This window comes from Anas acuta, chromosome 30 (assembly GCF_963932015.1).
Source record: "Anas acuta chromosome 30, bAnaAcu1.1, whole genome shotgun sequence".
Lineage (NCBI taxonomy): Eukaryota > Metazoa > Chordata > Aves > Anseriformes > Anatidae > Anas > Anas acuta.
The window spans coordinates 211,254-233,154 of NC_089008.1; the positions used below are offsets into that span (position 1 = coordinate 211,254).

The window sequence follows — 21,901 nt, forward strand, 5'->3', positions numbered from 1 at the left end:
CCTGTTCCCATGTCCCTTCCTCTCCCTCTTTTCCCATATCCATACCCTTTCCCCCTTCTCCCCTGTCCATACCGCTCCCTTTCCCTCTTTTCCCACACCCACAGCCCTCTTTCTCCCCCTTTCCCCATGTCCATTATCCCTCCCTCTTCCCGATTTCCCGTGGCCTGCTCCCTCCTCCCCATTTCCCACATCCTCATCCATATCCCACTCCCCAGTTCCCACGACCATATCCCTGCCTCTCCCCGAGCCCCCTGCCCTGGGGGCTGTTGTTTCTCCCTCTCCCTCCCCACCTGCTCTTTCCCCCCATCCCAGCTGCTTACGGCTGCCCTGACCCCGGCCCGCTGGGAGGTAATTAATACTTGACAGCACATTAACAGGACCCGCTTGGCACGTGGCCGGACGGGAGAAGGTCACATAACCCCATCACTCACCCTGCCCTCTCTGTCCCCAGTATGGGGAGCAGAGGCTGCTTCTGGGGTTGTTCCCCCTGCCCTGGAGCAGTGGTTTTGGGGCTGGCCCCCTGAATTGCCCTCCTGCCCTGCCAGGAACCATCCCCAGGGGCCGGTGCCAGCCCCACGGCTTCCAGCCCCACCAGCACGTCTCCGGCCCCGGCGGCATGCAGAGGATGCAGAGGACAGGGACAGGCAGTGGCCTTTGCTGGCCAGGTCCCCAGTGCGTGGGAGGGACCGTGGTAGCCAGGCTGCGGGGGTGGCCGGGGGCGGAGGTACCAACAGCTGCGGGGGCACCGAAATAGCCGGTGGGCAGCCGGGCCAGGTGGCGAGAGCTCAGCCCCGTCCCTGTCCCTGTGGTGGGGACAGAGCCCGGCATGGCCCCATGCTGCAAGAGGAGCTGGGGATTTCCCTCTGCCCCCGATTTGTCCCCTGTCCCCTTCTACTGCCAGGGAAGGGGACAATATCCCCAATAAACCCGCCACCCGCAGTCCCCAGCTGCTGCCCCCAAGCTCATTGCCCCCCCGGCCCGCATTTCCAACTCCCTGCCCCTCTTCTCCCCCATTGCCCCCCTCCCTGCCTCCTTGCCTTCCCATTGCTCCCCACTGCCCACTCAATGCCCCTCTGACCTCCCCAGGCCCCACTGCCCCACTCCATGCCCCTCTTCTCCCCCGCTACACTGCAATCTCCCAATCCCAGCCCATCTGCTCCTCACTGCGTCGTGCCCAGCCCCTGTGCCCCCTGTGGCCCCCATTACCCAATTCCCTTCCCCTCTACCCCCTCAGTTCCCATTACCCCACTCCCTGCCCCTTTGCCCCCCTGGTTCCATGACCCCACTCCTTGCCTCTTTGCCCCCAGTTGCCTGCCATTGCCCCACACCCTGCCCCTCCCCGTCCCTATTGCACCACATCCAGCCCCCCTGCCCCCATTATTTTTTCCCCCTGCCCACTCCCCCCCCAGCAGGGCAAGGCCTGGCCCTGGCCCCACGCCTGAGAGCTGCTGGCGGGCAGCCGGTCCCATCCCCCGGCTGGGCTGGGTGCCGGGAGCAGACAGGTGGCTGGCGGGATTAGCGCTAACGAGATGTTTCATAACAGGGTCAGGGGGCCGCGGGGGAGGGCCTGGGCAGGGGGCCAGGCTGGGCACGGTGCCGCACCTGGGGTGGCCAGGACCCCTTCCCCGCGCCGGACCCCCACGCAGCACACAGCACAAGAGCCCACAGCCCTGTTTTGGTGTTATGGCTGCTCTGCCTTTAATAACAGGGCAAGGGGCATCAGGGGCTGCAGCAGGAGCTCCCACGCCCACCGGTGGGCTTTGTCGGGGCAAAGACAGCCGTGAGCAGGGTCCTGTTTGGGTTTGGGGTCCCCCCACTGGAGGCTTTGCAGGACATGATGGCAGCAGGGATGGCCATGGGCAGAGCCGCGGTGCTCAGGGGTCCTGTGAGGAGAAAAGGCTGAGCATGGCCACATCCTGCCCCGCAGGGCCCTGTGGCCACACCGAGCCTCGCACGAGGCAGCAGGGACGGTCCCGCACCTGGCAGACCACGCCGACATCCTCGTCATGGGTGCAGTCGTGGTACCCCCAGGCTCGGTGGGCACAATCCTGCAGGGTCCCCTCCTGGCCCCGGCACCGCACGTCATCCAGCCAGATGCGCCCGGTGCCGGGCCCAAAGTGTGGCCGGTCCCCAAGGAGCTCTGCCGGCACCTCCCTGCAGCCCAGCTCCTGGCACACCACCGCCGCGTTCGCCGCGCTCCAGCCGTCGTCGCACACCGTGCCCCAGCTCCCATTGCGCTGCACCTCCAGCCGCCCCGCACACCGCCCAGGGCCCCCGGACAGCCTCAGCCCAAATGGCTCTGCAGGACAAGATTTGGGGTCAGGCCAGGCCCAGCCAGACCCTCCCCACTCCAGGACAAGTGCCCTGCAGCCTTCCACACGCTCACCCTCACAGTCGACGGCAGCCAGCCGGTCTGAGGGGCAGGACAGGGCGTCCCGTGGCTGCAGGACGCAGTGCGCCAGGGCCGGCTCCTGCCCCGAGCACTGCACCCGCTGCAGGGCCACCGGGGGCCCATCAGCCGCCGGGGGGCTGCAGGGCGCGGGGATGAGGCGGGGGCGGCCGCAGCCCAGCTCCCGGCAGAGCACGCGGGAGGCCGCCCGGTCCCAGCCTGAGGCGCAGATGGAGCCCCAGGCGCCGTCCTGCAGCAGCTCCACACGCCCGTGGCACCGGGACCGGCCACCCACGAGCCGGACGGGCACTGTGGGGGGAAGAGCACAACAGGGGTGCATAGGGAAAGGGGTCCCAGTATCCCCAGTGCAGTCCCCAGCTGTCCAGAACGGCCATTGTACAACCCCGGCATAGCCTGCCCACAAGAGCCCCAGTCTGCCCAGCACAGCACCAGCATGACCCCAGTCTGCCCAGTACGGCCACACTTTGCCCAGAGAGCCCCAGTCTGCCCAGTACAGCACCAGCTCAGCCCCAGCATCACCCCAGTCTGCCTAGCACAGCACCAGCATGACCCCAGTCTGCCCAGTATGGCCACACTTTGCCCAGAAGAGCCCCAGTCTGCTCAGTCCAAGCCCTCCCCCTTATTGCCCCTGCCCCAGCGCCTGCCACATCCAGCAGCTGCTGACCCCAGGGCACACAAGTGGCACCCAGGGGACACCCCCCTCCCAGTGACACCCAGCAGCACCCACGTACCAGATCCAATTACGGCGCCGCAGCACAGAGCTGGAGGGTGAGAGGGAAGAGTTGTAATGGGATAAACGGGACAAAGGCACCAGCACCCATTCCATTAACCCCCCCTCCCAAGGACCCTCCCCAACTGACACCCCCTTGTGCCCTCAGCTCTACACCCACCCCCCACATACCCCCTAGCTCTGTACCCCACTATGTGCCCCCCACCCCCCAGTACCTCACCCAGGCACAGCCCCAGTCCGTGCAGCCCCCCCATTTTGCCAGCCTAGGGTCCCTCCACCCCAAGGCCACCCTTTTAACTAAAGTCCTGGGGGTGGGAGGTGGGGCGGAGGCTGGGGGGAGGAAGTGAAAGCCAAGGGGAGGAAGGGGAATGGGGCAGCAGCCAGGCAGGCGCCAGGGGAGGGCAAGCTGGGAGGGCCCCAGATGGGGGCTGGAGGTGGGGAACCCCAAAAATGTGGCAAGGAGGGCACAAAAGGGATTGCCAGCCTCAGGAGCCTTGGCCCCGGCCTCCCTGGGGGGCTGCGGGGGGAGATAGGTGAAGGAAAGGGCAGCAGGACACAGGGGGGGCAGCATCCCAACAGCTCCACGACTGCTGTGGGCACCCCAAACCTGCACAGGGGGGCAGACCCAGCAGGCTGGGGGGTGCCCAACACCCCCTCCCCAGGACCACAGTGGGTGCAGCCCCCATACCCTCCCCCCCCCCCAAAAAAAAAAACAATGCTCGAGAGGATTTGGGGAACCAGCCCGGCTTTATTTCACTTGCAGCCCCTACAAAGACCCCCCCGGGTGCCCATGGCCCCATAGAGCTGGGGGGGACCCCCCAGGAGGTGCTGGCCGAGGGCAGACAGCCGGCCCAGGCGGCGGGCAACAGCCTCCAGGCGCTGAGCCCCCCGCCGCTGGGCACGGGCCAGGGCCCGCAGCTGCCCCCGCAGCCCCCGCACCTCCCACAGCAGCACCCGCAGCAGGGGGGCCATGCAGGGACCCCCCTGGCCCCCCACTGAGGGGGGTGTTGGCACTGCTGCTGGAGCTGGACCTGTGGGGAGAGAAGCAGAGACACAGTGTGTGTCATTGTGCCCCCCCCAGTCCCAAGCCCCTCAACAACCCCCCAGCACTGGGAGCCCTCCCAAGCCCATCTCAGGGGTCCCAGGCAAGAACTGCTGCCCCCCCCCATCCCATCCCATAGACCTACCTGCACATGGGGGCCCAGGCAGCATGGGGCTGTCGGGGGGGATGTGGAGGAGCTCTGTGGGTACTGGAAGGGTCTGGGTGCCAAGGGTCTCCATAGGGTGCTGGGGGGGTTCTGGGGGTCCTTGGGTGCCAAGGGTCTCCATAGGGTGCTGGGGGAGTAATGGGGGTCCCTGGGTGCCAAAAGTCCCCATAGGGTGCTGGGGAGGGATTGGGGGTCTTTGGGTGCCAAGGGTCTCCACAGGATGCTGGGGAGGGATTGGGGGTTGCTGGGTGCCAAGGGTCTCCACAGGGTGCTGGGAGTATGGGGGGGTCCTCTGGGTGATGAGCAACTTTTTGGTGTGCTGGGGGGGTGCTGGGGGTCCCTGGGTGCTGAAGGTCTCCACAGAATGCTGTCGGGGTGCTGGTGGGCCCTGGGTGCTGGGAGGCTCTGGGGATTGCTGGGGGAGTGCTGGGTGGGTGTGGGTGTCAAAAGTCCCTGTGGGGTGCTGGGTGCGTGCTGGGGGGGTCCAGGTGCTGGGGGGCTCTGTTGGATACTGGAGGGGTGCTGAGGGGCTCTTGGAGCTGTGGGTGTCAGTGAGGTTCTGGAGGGGTGCTGGGTTGGTTGGGGTGCCAAGCAACTTCACGGGGTGCTGAGGGGATGCTGGGAGGCTCTGGGAGATGGGGGACTCCATGGGATGCTCTGAGGGGGCAGCAAGCGTGTAAGGGCTGGTGGCACCTGGGGGGAGCACGGTGAGTGCTGGGGGGCTCTGGGGGCTGTGGGTCCTTGGTGGGGTCTGGGTAAAGGGGACTGGGGGCATCCAGGAGCTGGGGGTCTCTGCAGGGGGGTGCTGGTGGAGCACAAGCTCCATCCAGGCAGGGGGTGTCTCCACAGCATGTTGGGTGTGTGCTGGGGGTCCCTGGGTGTTGGGGGTCCCCTCGGGCCTCTGGGTGGGTGCTGGGAGTCCCTGGGTGCTGGGGTTCCCTGGGGAGCTCTGGGTGGGTTCTAGGGGTCCGTGGGTGCTGGGGGTCTCCTCTGGGTACTGGCTGGGTGCTGGTGGCTCCTGGGTGCTGGGGGGCTCTGTGGGGCGCTGGGAGCCAGGACCCAGTTGGACTGCAAGGGCAGGGGGGCTGGCTGGCCACAGGGTGGGGGGCAGAAATGAGGGGGGTGATGGAGATGTGGTGGGGGGCACAGAGACCCCAGTGAGGCCCAAGCCTGCGCCAGCACCTGTATGGGGAAGGGACACAGAGTCCATGAGACTACCCCCTGTCCTTCCCCTCCTGCCCCCTTTTCTTTGTCATCTCCTCTTCTTCTGCCCCTCCCTCTCAAATCCTTCCACCCAACAGCAGCCCATCCCATCCCATCCCATCCCATCCCATCCCATCCCATCCCATCCCATCCCATCCCATCCCATCCCTCCCATCCCATCCCATCCCATCCCATCCCATCCCATCCCATCCCTCTCCTCCTCACCCCTATGCACCCATTGCTCTTCTGTTCACCTGCCCTCCCTCCCCTTCTCAACAACAGTTCACCCATCCACAATGCTCCCCATGTTACCTTCTGGATCTGGGCTTGTTGTGGGATGTGTGCTCCAAACGGTACCTTCTGGGCCTGGTTCTGATTTGGGATGTGTACTCTCCATGGTGCCTTCTAGACCTGCTTCTGCTGAAGGATGTGTGCTCCTCGTGGTTCCATTGAGATCAAAATCATCTGAAGAATTGGTCCCCCACGTAGTACCATCTAGACCTGATGCTGTTGCAGGATGAGAGCTCCTCATGGTCCTGTCTGGATTTGGTTCTGTTGAAGGGTGTGTGCTCCACGTGGGAACAACTGCTGTGGGATGGGCACTTTGTAAGGTATCAGCCAAGCCCAGTTCTGCCGAAGAATGTGCACTCTGCGAGGTGCCATGTAGACCTGGTTCTTCTGGAGGATGTGTGCTCCATGTGGTACCTTCTGGACCCAGTTCTTCTGGAAGATGTGTGCTCCTCATGGTACTTTCTGGACCCAGTTCTGCTGCAGGATGTGTGCTCCTCATGGTACTTTCTGTATCCAGTTCAACACCCAATGTGGTACCTCCCGGACCTGGTTCTGCTGTGGGATGTGTGCCCCATATGATATCAAACAGGCCCAATTCTGCTGCAGGACTTGTGCTCTGTGTGTTGTCTTCAGGATCCAGTCCTGCTGTGGGATGCGTGCTCCTCATGGTAGCTCCTGGACCTGGTTCTGCTGTGGGATGTGTGTTTGTCATGGTATCTTCTGGACCTGGTTCTGCTGTTGGATGCATGTGCCACATGGCACCATCTGTATCTGGTTCTGCTGTAGGATGGGTGCTCATCATGGTATCTTCTAGACCTAGTTCTACTGTGGGATTTGTGCTCCACGTGGTACCTCCTGGACCCGGTCTTGCTGTGGGATGTGTGATCCTCATGGTACCTTCTGGACCTGGTTCTACTGTGGGATTTGTGCTCCACGTGTTACCTCCTGGACCTGGTTCTGCTGTGGGATGTGTGATCCTCGTGGTATCTTCTGGACCCGGTTCTTCTGTTGGATGTGTGCTCCACATGGTACTTTCTGGCCCTGGTTCTGCTGAAGGATGTGTGCTCCACATGGTACTTTCTGGCCCTGGTTCTGCTGAAGGATGTGTGCTGCCTCTAGGATCTGGTTCTGCTGAAGAACCCCTCTGGGTACTGTTCAGATTTAGTTCTGACACAGGACGTGTTCTCATGGTACCTTCTGCACCCAGTTCTGCACCCATAGGACGTGTGCTCCTCATGGGGCCTTCAGGACCTGATCTTGCTGAAGGACGTGGATCCCAGGTGGTACCACCTGGCCCTAGTTCTGCTGTGGGACGTGTGCTCCATACAGTATCATCCAGGCCCAGTTCTGCTTCAGGACGTGCACTCCGTGTGCTGCCTTCTGGATCCAGTCTTGTTGGGCGATGTGTGACCCCGATGTGACCTTCAGGACCCAGTTCTGCTGTGGGATATGCGCTCCCCATGGTACCACCCAGATCCAGCACTGCTGCAGGATGAGTGCTCCTTATGGTCCCCTCTGGACCTGGTCCTCCCACGTGGTGGTTCCTCCACGTGGTAGCACCTACTGGGAGCACCACGGTGGGGGCTGAGTCTTGCCCTGCTTTGGGCCGTGGGTGCCACCCATCGGTTTGGGTGGCACTAACAGGATCCCGTCCTACCAGCGTCTGGGTGCTCCTGGTGGCACCAACCAGATCCCAACCTGCTTTGGGCTTGATGCCTTGCGTGGTCCCCACCGAAACCCAACGTGTTGGGCTCATGGTGGTCTGTTTGGCCCCCACCACAACCCGCTCAGCTTTGGGCTGGGTGATCTGCACAGTGCTGAGCGGATCCTGTTCTGCTTTGGGGTGGGTGACATGGATGGTACCAATCTGATCCCGTCCTGCCTTGGACCTGTTGGTGCCAGATAGATCCTGTCCCGCTTTGGCTTTAGTGGTGCCAACTGGATCCTGTCCTGCCTTGGATCTGTTGGTAGCAGGTAGATCTTGTCCTGCTTTGTGCTTGGTGATGCCAACTGGATCCCGTCCTGCCTTGGACGTGTTGGTGCCAGATAGATCCTGTCCTGCTTTGGCTTTGGTGGTGCCAACTGGATCCTGTCCTGCCCTGGATCTGTTGGTGCCAGCTGTATTCAGTCCTGCTTTGGGCTTGGTGATGCCAACTAGATCCTGTCCTGCCCTGGACTTGTTGGTGCTAGCTGCATCCCATCCTGCTTTGGGCTTGGTGATGGCAACTGGATCCCGACCTGCTTTAGACCTGTTGGTGCCAGCTGGATTCTGTCCTGCTTTGGGCTTGGTGATGCCAACTGGATCCCGTCCTGTCTTGGATCTGTTGGTGACAGATAGATTCTGTCCTGCTTTCACCTTGTTGATGGCAACTGGATCCCGTCCTGCCTTGGATCTGTTGGTGCCAGCTGGATCCCATCCTGCTTTGGGCTTGGTGATGGCAACTGGATCCCTTCCTGCCTTAGACCTGTTGGTGCCAGCTGGATTCTGTCCTGCTTTGGGCTTGGTGATGGCAACTGGATCCCGTCCTACCTTGGACCTGTTGGTAGCAGCTAGATCTTGTCCTGCTTTGGGCTTGGTGATGCCAACTGGATCCCGTCCTGCCTTGGACCTGTTGGTGCCAGCTGCATCCCATCCTGCTTTGGACCTGGTGGGACCACCAGGCTCCCGTCCCACCTTGGACCTGGTGGTACCAGCCGCACCAGGTCCTGCCTTGGGCTTTGTGCTTTGGATGACGCCAGCGGGATCCTGCTCTGCTTTGAGTCGGGTGATCCTGATGATACGAATGGGATCCCGCCCTGCTTTGGCTGGGGTGGTGCTGACTCGATCCCGTCCCGTGGGGCGCTGGGTGATGCTGGGGATGGTGCTGGATGGCTCCCGTCCCAAGGGGCGTCGGGTAGTGCTGGGGATGGTGCCAACTTGATCCAGTCCTGGAGGCCACTGGGAGGTCCCCGTGGGTGATGGCAGGTCCTCTGGCCCTGCAAGAGTGAAGGGGGGGCTCAGTCCTTGTCCCAGCCCCATCCTGTGCATGTGGACCCCCCTATTCCCTCAGTGCCCCCAGGGTGATGTTCCCTGCTTGGGAACTCTGCCCACCCCCAGGGGCACCGAGGGCCAGAGGCTAGGGCATCCCTTGGGGACAGGGACTTGAGGACACATGGAGGGACCCCAGCAGGCAGGGGGGTGCACGGGGAGGGCTCTGTGCCCCCCCAAGACCTGCTCCAGCCCCCAGCCACGACACGGAGCAGGGATCAGGGTGTCTGCCCCGTCCTGGGGCCATCCCACCTGCGCAGATGACAGCGGCATCCTCGTGGTGGTTGCAGTTGTGCCTGCCCCAGGGCTCAGCTGGGCAGCGCCGCAGCGTGGGCTCCGTCCCCTCGCAGTTCACCTCATCCAGCCAGACAGGGCCGGTGCCGGGGCCGAAGTGGGCGCTGCGGGGGGCTTCATGCGCCACCCCACAGCCCAGCTCCCGGCAGACCACGGCCGCGTCCGGCAGCCCCCAGCTGTCATCGCAGACGGTGCCCCAGCGCCCAGCGTGCAGCACCTCCACGCGCCCCGCGCAGCGCCCGGGGCCCCCGGCCAGACGGAGCTGGGCTGGAGCTGAAAAAGAGCTGGCGTCACACCACTGCTGGCCACCAGTGTCTGGGGATGGGGTCTCCGTCCTCGTTCCTTCATTACAGCATCCTGACTCCTTCCCCGTGCTCCTTCCCTTCTCCAACACCAGTTCCTGCCCCTCTCCGTCCATGTCCACGCCAAGTGATCCCAGATCTATCCCTGCTCCATCCCCCTCAATCTCAACTTCATCCCCTCTCCATCTTTCTATCCCAGCTCCATCCCAGCTCTTTCCGTGCCCCATTCCTGTTCCTTCCCTGCTCCATCCCCCCTCCATCCCCGTCTCCTTCCCTGCTCTATCCCAGCCCTTTCCACCCTTCTTCCTTTCCAATCTCCAACCATGCCCCAACCCCACTTAATCCCAACCCCATCCCCGCTCCATCCCTTCTCCTCCTACCCCTGCGCCCCATCCCAGCCACGGTCTGGCTGCTCGGGGCAGGCTGGGGAGAGCTGGGGGTGTGGGGCTGGGTGGTCTCGTGTGGCACGGCAGAGGGGGGCACCCGAGCTGGGCTGGTTGGCAGCTGGTGGGGACTGGGCTCCATGGGGTCCACGGCGGTCAGCTCATCTGGGCGATGCAGGAAAGCAGTGTGAGCCCTGCAGTGCACTGAGCATACGTGCCACACCTTGCCTGTCCATGCACTGTGCCCTGCAGCACTGCACTGCTCAATCACCAAATCTGCAATTTAGCCATGGCAGCCCCCTGCCCATGCGCTGCACCAGGACCGCGTGGGTGCCCACTGCACAGCCTCTGTGTGTCTCCACAGCACTGCATGCACTGCATGCAGGCCAGGAGCACACCGGGGCGTGTGCACACAGCATGAGCACTATCCCCAGCAGCCAGGGCACCGCACACGCCTGGCACACGGAGCAGGTACCTGCACAGACGACGGCCGCGTCCTCCCGGTGCTGGCAGTCCGTGATGCCCCACGGGGCGGCCGGGCACTGCAGCAAGGTTGACTCGTTCCCCTGGCACCGCACGTTGTCCAGCCAGATGGGGCCAGTGCCCTCGCCGAAAAACGCCCCACGGGGCGCAGCCAGCGCAGCGCCGCAGCCCAGCTCCTGGCAGACCACGGCCGCGTCCTCAAGCCCCCAGCCATCATCGCAGACGGAGCCCCACTGGCCAGCATGCAGCACCTCCACGCGCCCCGCGCAGTGACCCTCGGCCCCCACCAGCCGCAGCGTGGGGGTCCCTGGGGAAGAGACCGGAGTCAGCAACAGTGCAGGGAGAACAATTCAAGTGCCACCCACCAGCAGGGTGCACAGGGACAGGCAGGGCTGTGGGCAGCAGCTCCTGGGTGTGGGTACAAAGCACACCAATGCTGTACCTGTGCATGCCACGCTGGTGTCCTCCATGTGCCCCATGCAGCGTCTGGGACCCCCAGCCGGCCGCGGTGTCATGTCACCTGCAAGACAGTCGGTGTCACTGTGGGGTGCACAGCGTCCCCTCCCCGTGTGGCTGGGGACATGGGTGTCCCTGGGGATACCACTCACCAGGTGCTGGGGTGCTGGTGGTTGTGGTGGAGGGCGGAGGGGGCTCCATGGTGCCCAGGGAGAGGAAGGGGTGAGCTGTGGGGAAAGGCAGTGGGGCGGGGGTCCCGTTTAGCTGGGAAAGAGCCTGGCAGAAAAAGACCTGGGGACATTGGTCAACAGCCAGTGAAGTGGCTGAGTCACAGGAGGTATCCAAAAGACACACAGATGTGCCTGGGGACCTGGTTTGGTGCTCGACTTGGCAGTGCTAGGCTAACGGCTGGACTTGATAACCTCCCAGCTCTTTTCCAACCTTTGAGCTTTTACCATTTCTGCCTTTCCTCCCCCCCAGTGCCGGGGTCGCAGCCCACCTGAGCACACGGCGCTGGCGTCCTCCTCGTGGGTGCAGACGTGGCTGCGCCAGCCCCGGTGCCGGCACTGGGCCAGGCGCCCCTCACCGCCGCGGCACCGCAGCCCGTTCAGCCAGATGGGGCCGGACCCTTCCCCGAACCAGGCGCCCGTGGGGGCGGCCAGCGCGGTGCCGCAGCCCAGCTCCCGGCAGACCACGGCCGCGTCCGGCAGCCCCCAGTCGTCATCGCAGACGGTGCCCCAGCGCCCAGTGTGCAGCACCTCCACGCGCCCTGCGCACTGCCCGGGACCCCCGGCCAGGCGCACCGGGAATGGGTCTGGGGAGGGGAGCAGACATCATGCAGTGGGGCTGCCAGCACCCACCGGGAACCCCCCGGGACCTGCTGGGACCCCTGCATGTACTGGGACATGCTGGGAGGCTCTGGGACCTACTGGGACCATGGCGTGCTCCAGGACTTGCTGGGACCTACTGGGACCCCAGTATGCTCTGGGACCTACTGGGATGTGCTGGGACCCTTGTGTGCTCTGGAACCTTCTGGGACCTGCTGGGACTCTTTACACACACCAAAACCCACTGGGACCTACTGGGACCCACTGGCACCCTGTGTGCTCTGGGAGATGCTGGGGACTCCCAGACTTACTGAGACCTACTGGGACCCGGTGGGATCTACTGGCACCTGCTGGGAACCTTTCCACACACCAGGACACACTGGGACCCACTGGAACCTACTCAAACCCACTGGGACCTACTGGGAACTGGTATGACCCAGTGGGACCTGTGCATGCTGTGGGACCTGCTGGGACCCACTGGAATTTGCTGGGACCATTTGCACAGACCTGGACCTGCTGGGACCCACTGGGACCTACTGGGACCTGCTATGACCCAGTGGGACCCCTGCATGCTCTGGGACCTACTGGGTTCCCACACACCAGGACCCACTGGGAGTCACTGGGATGCACTGGGAGCCCTGCACACCTGGGGACCCACTGCAGGCTCCCTCAGGCTGGCAGTGACTGGGATGCACTGGTGCAGGTACCCCCCCAGCCCAGCCCTGCCCCAGTACCTGCACTGCGGGGGACCAGCAGCCCCACTGGAGCCGAGAGAGGAGGGTGAGGGGGGGCCGCAGCTGGCTGAGCCCCTCCTAGCCCCCACAGGGGGCCACGAGCAGCTTGGAGCCTGTAGGGGGCTTCCCAGTGCCCAGCACCATTTCACAGTCCCATTCCCAGTGCCCCGTGCCCTCAGACCAGTAACCAGTGTCCCACTCCCACTGCCCCATTCCCAGTGCCCAGTTCCCACCGTCCCACTCCCAGTGCCATTCCCAGTGGCCTTCCCATTGCCGTTCCCATGCCTCCATGCCCCATGCCCCCAAACCAGCAACCAGCGCCCCATTCCCAGTGCCCCATTCCCAGTGCCCCAAGTGACATTCCCAGTGCCCCGTGAACACTGCCATTCCCACCACCCCATTCCCAGACCCATGATCAGTGCCCCATGACCATGCCCTTTCCCAGTGCCCAGTGCCTTTTCCATTGTCCTTCCCAGTGCCCAGCAACCACAGACCAGTGCCCAGTGCCCTTCCCAGTGCCCAACACCCAGTGCCCAGTGCCCCACGTGCCCAGTTCCCAGCACCCCATGCCCACCACAGCCCAGAACATCCAGTGCCCTGCACGGCGCCCCACAGCCTTCCCAGTACCCACCGCCCAGTGCCCAGCACAGCCTCCAGTACCCACTGCAATTCCCAGTGCCCTTCCCAGTGCCCCATTCCTCCCCCACTGCAGGGCTCTAACTGGGAGCAGTGCCTACTGCATTGCCTGGCACCCCCCATGGTGCTGCTGCAATGCCCCATGCAGTGCCCGGTCCCCTGCTGTGCCCCGAGCCACCCAGCCTCTCTGCAGTGTTCCTGCAGTGCCCGGCCCCCATGCGGCGCCCGGGGCAGTGCCCTTCCCTTTCCAGTGCCCGTTGCAGTGCCCACACCATGCTCAGTTCCCATGCGGTGCCTGTGCAGTGTCCAGCGCAGTGTCCGGCTCCCTGCAGTGCCTGCGTGGTGCTCAGTGGGGTGCCCAGCACCATGCAGTGCCCAGCACCATGCAGTGCCTGGGTGCTCTCTGTGCAGTGCCCGTGCAGTGCCCAGCAATGTGCTCAGCCTCCCAGTGCCCATGCAGTGCCCGTGCAGTGCCCGTGCAGTGCCCAGCCCCTCGTTGTCCTCACCCCTTAGCCATGCAGTGCCTGTGCCCAGGCTGTGCAGTGTGCAGTGCACTGCTCCGCTGCCCCACGCTGTACCCACTGCTGCACCCACACAGTGCTCGCCCCCTGCAGTGTCCAAGCCCTGCCACGCTGTGCCCAGCACAGTGCCCATGCAGTGCCCATGCAGTGCCAGTGCAGTGTGCCCTGCTGGATCTGTGCCGTGCCCAACCCCTCAGTGCCAGTGCAGTGCCCAGCGCTGGCTTCATGCCATGTGCACTGCAGTGCCCGTGCAGTGCCCGAACCCTCAGTGTCAGCGCAGTGCCCAGCGCTGGAGCCACATCACAGGCACTGCTGCGCCCATGCACTGTCCATGCACTGCTCGGTGCAGTGCCCATGCAGTGCCCAGCACAATGCCCATGCAGTGGCCTTGCAGTGCCCATGCAGTGGCCTTGCAGTTACCATGCAGTGCCCATGCTCAGCCCCCCCTCCCAGCCCCCACACCCATGCCATAGCCGTGCAGTGCCCATGCAGTGCCCATGCAGTGCAGTGCAGCGCGGTGCCAGGCGCTCACCCAGCAGCAGCAGGGTCGGGGCCATGGCGGGTGCCGGCGCAGGGAGGGCGGGATGGAGGAGCAGCAGCAGGAGGAGGAGGAGGAGGAGGACGGGGACGGGGCCGCGCGGCCGGGCCAAGGATGACTCAGTCCGTCCGTCCGTGAGGCTGTGTGTCCGTCCAAGGCCGCACCCGGCCCCCCTTGGCTGGGATGAGAGGGGCCGGGGGGGGGGGTGACACAACTTAGGGACCCCCCTGGGAGGGAACGCCCAGGTGCTGCTCCCCCCTTGCAGGCCAAGGAATGGGGAAGGGGGGGTCCCGGGGGGGCTGGGGTTAACGCTGGGGGGGGCCCGGCACGTGCAGGCGCTCACGCACCCACGTGGCAGGAGGGGGGGGATGGAGGCGCACACGTGGCTGGGGGGCACAGGGCCACGTGTGAGCACACTGGGGGGCAGTGGGGTCACACTGGGAGTCAGTGGGGTCAGTGGGGGCACACTGGGGGCCAGTGGAGTCATGTTGGGGGTCAGCAGAGTCAGTGGGGGCACGCTGGGGGCAGTAGGGTCATGCTGGGGGTCAGCAGGGTCTGTGGGGGTCAGTGGGGGCCCACTGGGGGCACTGGGGTCATGCTGGGGGTCAGTGGGGTCATAGGGGACACACTGGGGGTCAGCAGGGTCAGGCTGGGGGTGAGTGGGGTCAGTGGGGGCACACTGGGAGTCAGTGGGGTCAGTGGGGGCACACTGGGGGCAGTGGGGTCATGCTGGGGGTCAGCATGGTCAGTGGGGTCAGGGGGGGCACACTGGGGTCAGTGGGGTTATGCTGGGGGTCAGCAGGGTCAGTGGGGGCACACTAGGGTCAGTGGGGTTATGCTGGGGGTCAGCAGGGTCAGTGGGGGACAGTGGGGGCACATTGGGGGTCAGTGAGGTCATACAAGGGGGATCACAGGCGACATACTGGGCATCTCTGGAGCCATACTGGGGGAGAGTGGGACCGCACTGGGGGGGGGGCATTAGGGTGTAGGGGCCACAGGGGCTATACTGGGCGTCACTGGGTCATACTGGGAAGACTGGGGCAGTAGTGGGTGGGATATCGGTGGCATAATGTGGGGGGCAGCAGGAATATGCTGGGGAGGGGGGCAGAGGGGCCATACTGGGGTACAGCGGGGCCTTAGTGTGACTGGGCCACATAAAGGGGGGACACTGGGGCCACACTGGTGGGCTGTATGGCCATACTGGGCATACTGGGGCCATACTGGGCATACTGGGGCCATACTGGGGCACAGCGGGGACACCAAGGGCTATGCTAAGGGGGCTACTGGGGCTACACTGGGGGCTTGTGGGGGGGTCCCCCGAGCTCGGTAGGGTCATACTGGGAAGCACTGGGCGGGGAGGATGGGGACAGAGGGGCCATACTGGGGGCACTGGTCCATACTGGGAGAGGAGCAGGCACAGAGTACCCGTGTGCGGGGCCGCACTGTGGGGCAGTAAGGCCGACCCTGGGCTCGGCAGGGCCGTGCTGGGGCCCAACTGGGCCGTACTGGGAGCTGTGGGGCTGTACTGGGGGGACGAGGCCCCCCCTCCCAGCGCGCCATGGTCTGAGCCGCTCCCCCCCGCCCAGCCCGGCCGGTGGAACCGCCCGGCCCCGCCCCCTAGCAACGGTCGCCACGGCGACGCCCCGCCCCTAGCAACCACCACTGGGGGCAGCCCCGCCCCGGCAACAGTCCCCATGGCAACGCCCCGCCCCTAGCAACCATCACCAGAGAGGCCCTGCCCCCCGCGCCGCCCGGCCCCGCCCCTTTCCCCGCGCGGGAAGGAAGGAGGCGGCGCGCGCCAACAGGGTCCGTTTATTGGGCGGGTCCGGGCGGAGCCGGTGCCACCGCGGCGCTGCCCCCCCGGCTCCCGCAACCCCGTGCTTATAGGGCCCCCCCAACCTCCCACCTCGTCCTGCTGCAGCACCGCGAGGGGTGGCCACTGGGGGCACTGGGTGGCCACTGGGTGGCTGTGGGTGGCCAGTAGAGGCCCCTGAGTGGCCACTCGGGCCACTGGGTGGCCACTGGGGTCTTTGGGTGGCCAGCAGGGGCCACTGGGTGGCTGTGGGTGGCCACTGGGGTTTTTTGGTGGCCACCAGGGGCCACTAGGTGGCCAGCAGGGGCCCTAGGGTGGCCACTGGGACCACTGGGTGGCTGTGGGTGGCCAGGAGGGGGTCTTGGGTGGCCCTTGGGTGGCCAGCAGAGGCCCCTGAGTAGCCACTGCGGCCGCTGAGTGGCTGTGGGTGGCCACTGGGGTCCTTAGGTGGCCAGCAGGGGCCACTGGGTGGCCACTGGGACCACTGGGTGGCTGTGGGTGGCCAGCAGGATCCCTTGGGTGCCCACATTAGCCATGGGGTGACTGTGAGGTGGCCGTGAGGTGGGGGCTGCCGTGGCCCTGGGGGGACCATGGTGGCCCTGGGGGGGCTATAGTGGCACTGGGGGGTCCGCGTGGCCACCCCGGTGGCAGCAGGGTGGCCATGGTGGCCATGGAGTCCGTGCCGCTCGCCCCCCCCTCAGAAGGTGTGCACCAGCTGCGCCCCTGGCAGCGCCTGCACCCCCTGCACCACCGGCAGCTGAGGGGCCGGGGGGCCGGGCAGCAGCTGCACCATGGCCTGCGCCCCCCCCTCGCCACCCGCTGCCCCCCTCTCCCCCCGCCGCGGCTCCCCGCTGAGGACCAGGACTTTTGGGGGTCCCGCAGGGGTCCCGGCCGAGGGCTGTGCGCCCGCCCCCCGCAGCACCAAGATGCTCCGCAGCCCCTCCGCCGTCTGCAGCACCCCCAGCCCCACGGCCGGCGCTGCCCCCCCCTGCACCAGCAGCACCTCTGGGGCTGGAGAGCCCCCCGGCAGCGGCACCCCGGGGGGCTGCGGGGCTGGGGGAGCCCCCGCCGGGGGCTGCAGGTGGAGCGGGGGCACCTCCACGGCCTGCAGGTGGAGGTCGGGCACCTCCAGGGCTTGGAGCTGGAGGTCGGGCACCTCTACGGGCTGCAGGTGGACGCTGGGGGCATCCGGGGGCTGCGGGAGGGTCTGGAGCTGGACGCTCGGGACTTGGGTGGCTTGGAGGTGGAGGTTGGGCACCTCGGTGGCTTGGAGGTGGATGCCGGGCACCTCGGCGGTCTCCAGTTGGACACTGGTCACGTCCGAAGTCTGCAGCTGGATGTCGGGCACCTCGGTGGCTTGGAGATGGACGTTGGCCACCTCAGATGGCTGTGACAAGGCTTGGAGCTGGACGTTGGCCACCTCGGCGGCCTGCAGCTCGATGTCAGTGACCCCTGGGGGTTGTGGCAGGGTTTGGAGCTGGACATCGGTCACCTCGGCGGCCTGCAGCTCGATGCTGGTGACGTCCGGGGGCTGCAGCTGGACATCGGCCACCTCGGTGGCCTGCAGCTGGATGTTGGTGACCTTTGAGGGCTGCGGCAACGCCTGGAGCTGGACGTTGGCCACCTCCGAGGGCTGCGACAAGGCTTGGAGGTGGACGTTGGCCACCTCGGTGGCCTGCAGCTGGATGTTGGTGACCTCCGAGGGTTGTGACAAGGCTTGGAGGTGCACGTTGGCCACCTCAGCGGCTTGAAGCTGGATGTTGGTGACCTTAGAGGGCTGCGGCAGGGCTTGGAGCTGGATGTTGGCCACCTCCGAGGGTTGTGGCAGGGCCTGGAGCTGGACATTGGTCACGTTGGCCACCTCGGTGGCCTGCAGCTGGACGTTGGCCACCTCAGCAGCCTGCATCTGGACGCTGGTGACATCCGAGGGCTGTGGCAGGGCTCCCAGCTGGACGCTCGCCCCCTCTGCTGCTGCCTGTCCCTGGGGGGCACCTGCCTGGCGTGGGGGCTGCTCAGGGAGGCCCTGCAGGAGAAGGACACCGGGACTTGGTCCCTGCGTGGTGCTGGCCACCGCCTGCAGCCGCAGCCCGGGCAGGGCCGTCCCCGTGCCGGGCACCAGCAGGAGGCTCTGCCCGGGGCCCGGAGGCTCCCCCCGGCGTGGGGTGGGCTCGGGGGGCGGCCGTGGAGCAGCGGGGAGCAGGATGAGCTTCTGCGGGGGCGGCGGGGGGCTGGGGATGAGCTGCAGGCCCTGCGCCGTCTGCACCAGCAGGAAGGTCTGGGCGTCGGGGGCCGCCACCTCCAGGCTGAGGGTGGCCTGCAGGACGGGGCCGTCGCGGGGGGCGGCGCGGGGGGGTCCCTTGGGGCCGGCGGCGTGGGTGCGGAGGTGGCGCTGGAGGTAGGAGGCCATGACGAAGGCCTTGGGACAGAGCGGGCACTGGTGGGGGCGGGCGCTGGAGTGGGTGCGCTGGTGGAGCTGGAGGTTGGAGGAGTGGGTGAAGGTCTTGCCGCAGTGGGCGCAGGCGTAGGGCCGCTCGCCCGTGTGGGTGCGCTGGTGCTGGCGCAGGTTGGAGGTCTGCGCGAAGGCCTTGCCGCACACCGGGCAGGCGTGGGGCCGCTCGCCCGTGTGCAGCTGCCGGTGCCGGCGGAGGCACGAGGTGTTCTTGAAGGCCTTGGGGCAGTCGGGGCAGGCGTAGGGCCGCTCGCCCGTGTGCAGCCGCAGGTGGTACTGGTAGTGCGAGGACCACTTGAAGGTCAGCCCGCACTCGGCACACTTGAAGGCGCGCAGCCCCGTGTGCACCCGCTGGTGGATGGCGAGCAGCGAGGAGCGCTTGAAGGCCTTGCCGCACTCGGAGCACTTGTAGGGCCGCTCGCCCGTGTGGTCCCGCATGTGGTAGCGCAGCCCCGAGGAGCCCTTGAAGGCTTTGCCGCACTCGGTGCACTGGTAGGGGCGCTCGGCCGGGGCCGGGGCCGCCGCGCTCGGCACCGGTTGGGGCCGCGGGGCCTCCGGCTGCGCCGGTGGCGGGTGCTGCTCGGCGGAGTGGCCCCGCTGGTGGCCCAGCAGCCCGGCCAGCTGCCCAAAGCTCTTGTGGCACAGCGAGCACTTGTAGGGCCGCTCGGCGGCGTGGCTGTGCCGGTGCCGTGCCAGCCCCGAGCCGTTCTTGAAGGTCTTGCCGCAGGTGGGGCAGCGGTGGGCTGCTGGCGTTGCTGCCGTCTCCCCCGGCGTGTCCGGCCGGAGGTGGCCGCGCTGGTGGCCCAGCAGCAGCTCCTGGGTGGCGAAGGCGAGCTGGCACTCGCCGCACTTCCAGAGCATCCCCACCGCCTCCACCGCCTCCAGCAGCAGCGGCGGGGGCTGCGGCGGGGGCGGCACGGTGTGGCTCTGCAGGTGCTTCTGCAGGCAGGCGTCCGAGACGAAGGCCTTGGGGCAGGCCGGGCACTTGTGGGGCCTGGCGGCGGCGTGGGTGCGCTGGTGCAGGAGGAGGTTGGAGGAGTGGGTGAAGGTCTTGCCGCAGTGGGCGCAGGCGTAGGGCCGCTCGCCCGTGTGGGTGCGCTGGTGCTGGCGCAGGTTGGTGGACTGGGTGAAGGCCTTGCCGCAAGCGGCGCAGACATAGGGCCGCTCGCCCGTGTGGATGTGGCGGTGCCGGCGGAGGCTGGAGGAGTTCTTGAAGGCCTTGGGGCAGGCACTGCACTTGTAGGGCCGCTCGCCCGTGTGCTGCCGCAGGTGGTACTGGTAGTGCGAGGACCACTTGAAGGCCATGCCGCAGAGCGCGCACTTGAAGGCGCGCAGCCCTGTGTGCACGCTCTGGTGGATCTGCAGCAGCGAGGAGCGCTTGAAGGCCTTGCCGCACTCGGAGCACTTGTAGGGCCGCTCGCCCGTGTGGCTGCGCTGGTGGTAGAGCAGCGCCGAGGAGCCCTTGAAGGCCTTGGGGCACTCGGAGCACTTGTAGGGCCGCTCGCCCGTGTGGGTGCGCTGGTGGTGGATGAGGCGCGACGACCACTTGAAGACCTTGCCGCACTCCAGGCACTCGTAGGGGTGCTCCCCGCTGCCCGACGCTGCCCGGCCCGCTGCCAGCTCCGGCTGCTGCGCGCCCACCATGGCGGCTGCCCTGCGGAGATAGGGTGGGGATGGGGGTGCTGCACCCGGCTGGAACGGGGATGGTGGGGACAGACCCTGGGGATTGGGATGGGGTTGGGGACTGGGAGTGGGGCTGGCTGCAGGGATGGGGATGGGGATGGGGATGGGAAGGGGGATGGGGATGGGGATGGGGATGGGGATTGGGATGGGGATGGGGATGAGGATAGGGACAGGACGGGGATGGGGATGGGAACAGGGAGGGGGACAGCGAAAGGGACGGGGATGGGAATGGGGATAGGGATGGGAATGGGGACAGGACAGGAATGGGGATGGAGATGAAGAGGGCGACATGGATGGGGATAGGGACAGGATGGGGATGGGGACGGGGACGGGGACCGGGACGGGGATGGGGATGGGGATGGGGATGCGGACAGGACAGGACAGGACAGGGATGGGGACAGGGACAGGGAGTGGGGCTGGCTGCAGGGACTGGGATGGGGATGGGGAGGGAGATGAGGATGGGGACAGGGATGGGGACAGGGATGGGATAGGGACAGGACGGGGATGGGGATGGGGATGGGGATGGGGAGGGGGATGGGGAGGGGTTGGGGATGGGAAGGGGGATAGGGATGGGGAGGGGGACAGGACGGGGATGGGGATGGGGATGGGGACGGGGACAGGGAAAGGGACGGAGATGGGGATAGGGATGGGAATGGGGACAGGACAGGAATTGGGATGGAGATGAAGAGGGGGACATGGATGGGTAGCGGGATGGCGAGGGGGATGGGGAGGGAGATAGGGATGGGAAGGGGGATGGGGACAGGATGGGGATGGGGATGGGGACAGGGAGCGGGGCTGGCTGCAGGGATGGGGATGGGGTGGGGACGGGGATGGGGACAGTGCTGGGGAGCAGGGCTGGCTGCAGGGACCACGACGGGGATGGGGAGGGAGATGGGGATGGGGACAGGATGGGGACAGGATGGGGATAGGGACAGGACAGGGATGGGAAGGGGGGAGGGGGATGGGGATGGGGCCGGGGACAGGGCCTGGCCGGGGGGGGGCAGCCCAAGGGACACAGGCAGGGGGCGTGGCCGGACCCGTGGTGGGCGTGGCCATGCAGGCGGTGGGCGTGGTTATGCAGATGAAGGACGCGGCCGGGCCAATGGCAGTGGGCGTGCCCAGCCTGTGGTGGGCGTGGCCAGACAGCTGCTGGGCGTGGCCTCCCGGGCGGTGGGCGTGGCCCCGCGGGGCGGAGGGGGCGTGGCCACCGCTCCGCCCCCCGCCCGCCCCTCCGCCTGCGGGCAGGAGACCCCGGCGGCCGCGCGCCCTTTAAGGCCCCGCCCCCTCCGGCGCCCGGCGCAGGCGCCGCCGTCACCGCCGCGGCCCGGCCCTGCCCGGCCCCGCCCCGCCCCGCGCCGCCGCTCACCTGGGCGGGGGGGGCCCGCGGCTCCCCGGCCCCGTCCCGCGCGGGCAGGGCCCGCTCCGGCCTCTCGGCGGCCCCGACGCCCGCCCGCCCCCGGCGGCGCGCACGGCAACGGCGGCGCCCCCGCGCACGGCCCCGCCCCCGGCCCCGCCGCGCGGCCCCATTGGCCGCGGGCCCCCGCGCGGGGCCGCCTGGGAAATGTAGTCCGCCTCGCCGCCATCTTGGCGCCGGCGGGGGGGATAGGGAGGGGGGCGGGCACGTGACCGCCCTGTGCCTACCGGGGAGGCGGCGTGACGTCACTGCCGGGCCGGGGAGCTCCCCCAGTCCTCCCAGTACTCCCAGTGCTCCCAGTTTCCCCCCAGACCTCTCAGTACCTCCCAGTACCCCCAGTGCTCCCCCAGTTCTCCCAGTGCCCTCCCAGTGCTCCTAGTGCCTTCCCAGTGCTTTCCCAGCCCCCCACAGTGCTCCCAGTGCCTCCCAGTGCTCTCCCAGTTCTTCTCAATGCTCCCAGTGCTCTCCTCCAGTGCCCTCAGTGCTCCCCCAATGTTC

General features: G+C 66.8%; 2 protein-coding genes across 16 annotated transcripts; both read right to left on the bottom strand.

Annotated features, from left to right (window-relative positions):
• Positions 1 to 1,677: 1,677 nt before the first annotated feature.
• On the bottom strand, positions 1,678 to 14,078 carry LOC137846076 (soluble scavenger receptor cysteine-rich domain-containing protein SSC5D-like). Its single transcript, XM_068663696.1, has 16 exons — positions 14,039 to 14,078; positions 13,258 to 13,311; positions 12,350 to 12,376; positions 11,288 to 11,602; positions 10,941 to 11,015; positions 10,775 to 10,852; positions 10,325 to 10,639; positions 9,847 to 10,014; positions 9,123 to 9,437; positions 5,864 to 8,818; positions 4,328 to 5,530; positions 3,902 to 4,171; positions 3,142 to 3,171; positions 2,387 to 2,698; positions 1,980 to 2,299; positions 1,678 to 1,883 (listed from the first exon to the last, which is right to left on the bottom strand). The coding sequence occupies exons 1-16, from the start codon at positions 14,061 to 14,063 to the stop codon at positions 1,875 to 1,877; spliced, it is 6,471 nt and encodes a 2,156-aa protein (XP_068519797.1). The 5' UTR covers positions 14,064 to 14,078; the 3' UTR covers positions 1,678 to 1,874.
• Positions 14,079 to 15,840: 1,762 nt separating this feature from the next.
• Positions 15,841 to 21,531, bottom strand: ZNF628 (zinc finger protein 628). 15 transcript variants are annotated; one of them, XM_068663749.1, is made up of 4 exons: positions 21,356 to 21,531; positions 17,710 to 19,960; positions 17,482 to 17,523; positions 15,841 to 17,439 (listed from the first exon to the last, which is right to left on the bottom strand). In XM_068663749.1, exons 1-4 carry the CDS (start codon positions 21,514 to 21,516, stop codon positions 16,555 to 16,557), a joined length of 3,339 nt encoding a protein of 1,112 aa, XP_068519850.1. In that variant the 5' UTR covers positions 21,517 to 21,531; the 3' UTR covers positions 15,841 to 16,554. The 15 variants fall into 15 exon arrangements, with proteins under 15 accessions (XP_068519850.1, XP_068519854.1, XP_068519844.1 ...); XM_068663753.1 differs by having other exon boundaries at positions 15,841 to 17,277; positions 17,401 to 17,523; XM_068663743.1 differs by having other exon boundaries at positions 17,587 to 19,960.
• Positions 21,532 to 21,901: the final 370 nt, after the last annotated feature.

What these genes read in the sequence shown, in the direction of transcription:
- LOC137846076 (XM_068663696.1), bottom strand. Translation starts at nt 14,063, where the DNA reads ATGGCCCCGACCCTGCTGCTGCTGG. An exon ending in GCTGGTCCCCCGCAGTGCAG is followed by an intron (nt 11,603 to 12,349) that starts GTACTGGGGCAG and finishes TCCCCTCCCCAG; the next exon opens with ACCCATTCCCGGTGCGCCTG. An exon ending in GGCTGGGATGGGGCGCAGGG is followed by an intron (nt 9,438 to 9,846) that starts GTAGGAGGAGAA and finishes GCTCTTTTTCAG; the next exon opens with CTCCAGCCCAGCTCCGTCTG.
- ZNF628 (XM_068663737.1), bottom strand. Translation starts at nt 21,516, where the DNA reads ATGGGGCCGCGCGGCGGGGCCGGGGGCGGGGCCGTGCGCGGGGGCGCC. An exon ending in CGCGGGCCCCCCCCGCCCAG is followed by an intron (nt 19,961 to 21,355) that starts GTGAGCGGCGGC and finishes CTATCTCCGCAG; the next exon opens with GGCAGCCGCCATGGTGGGCG.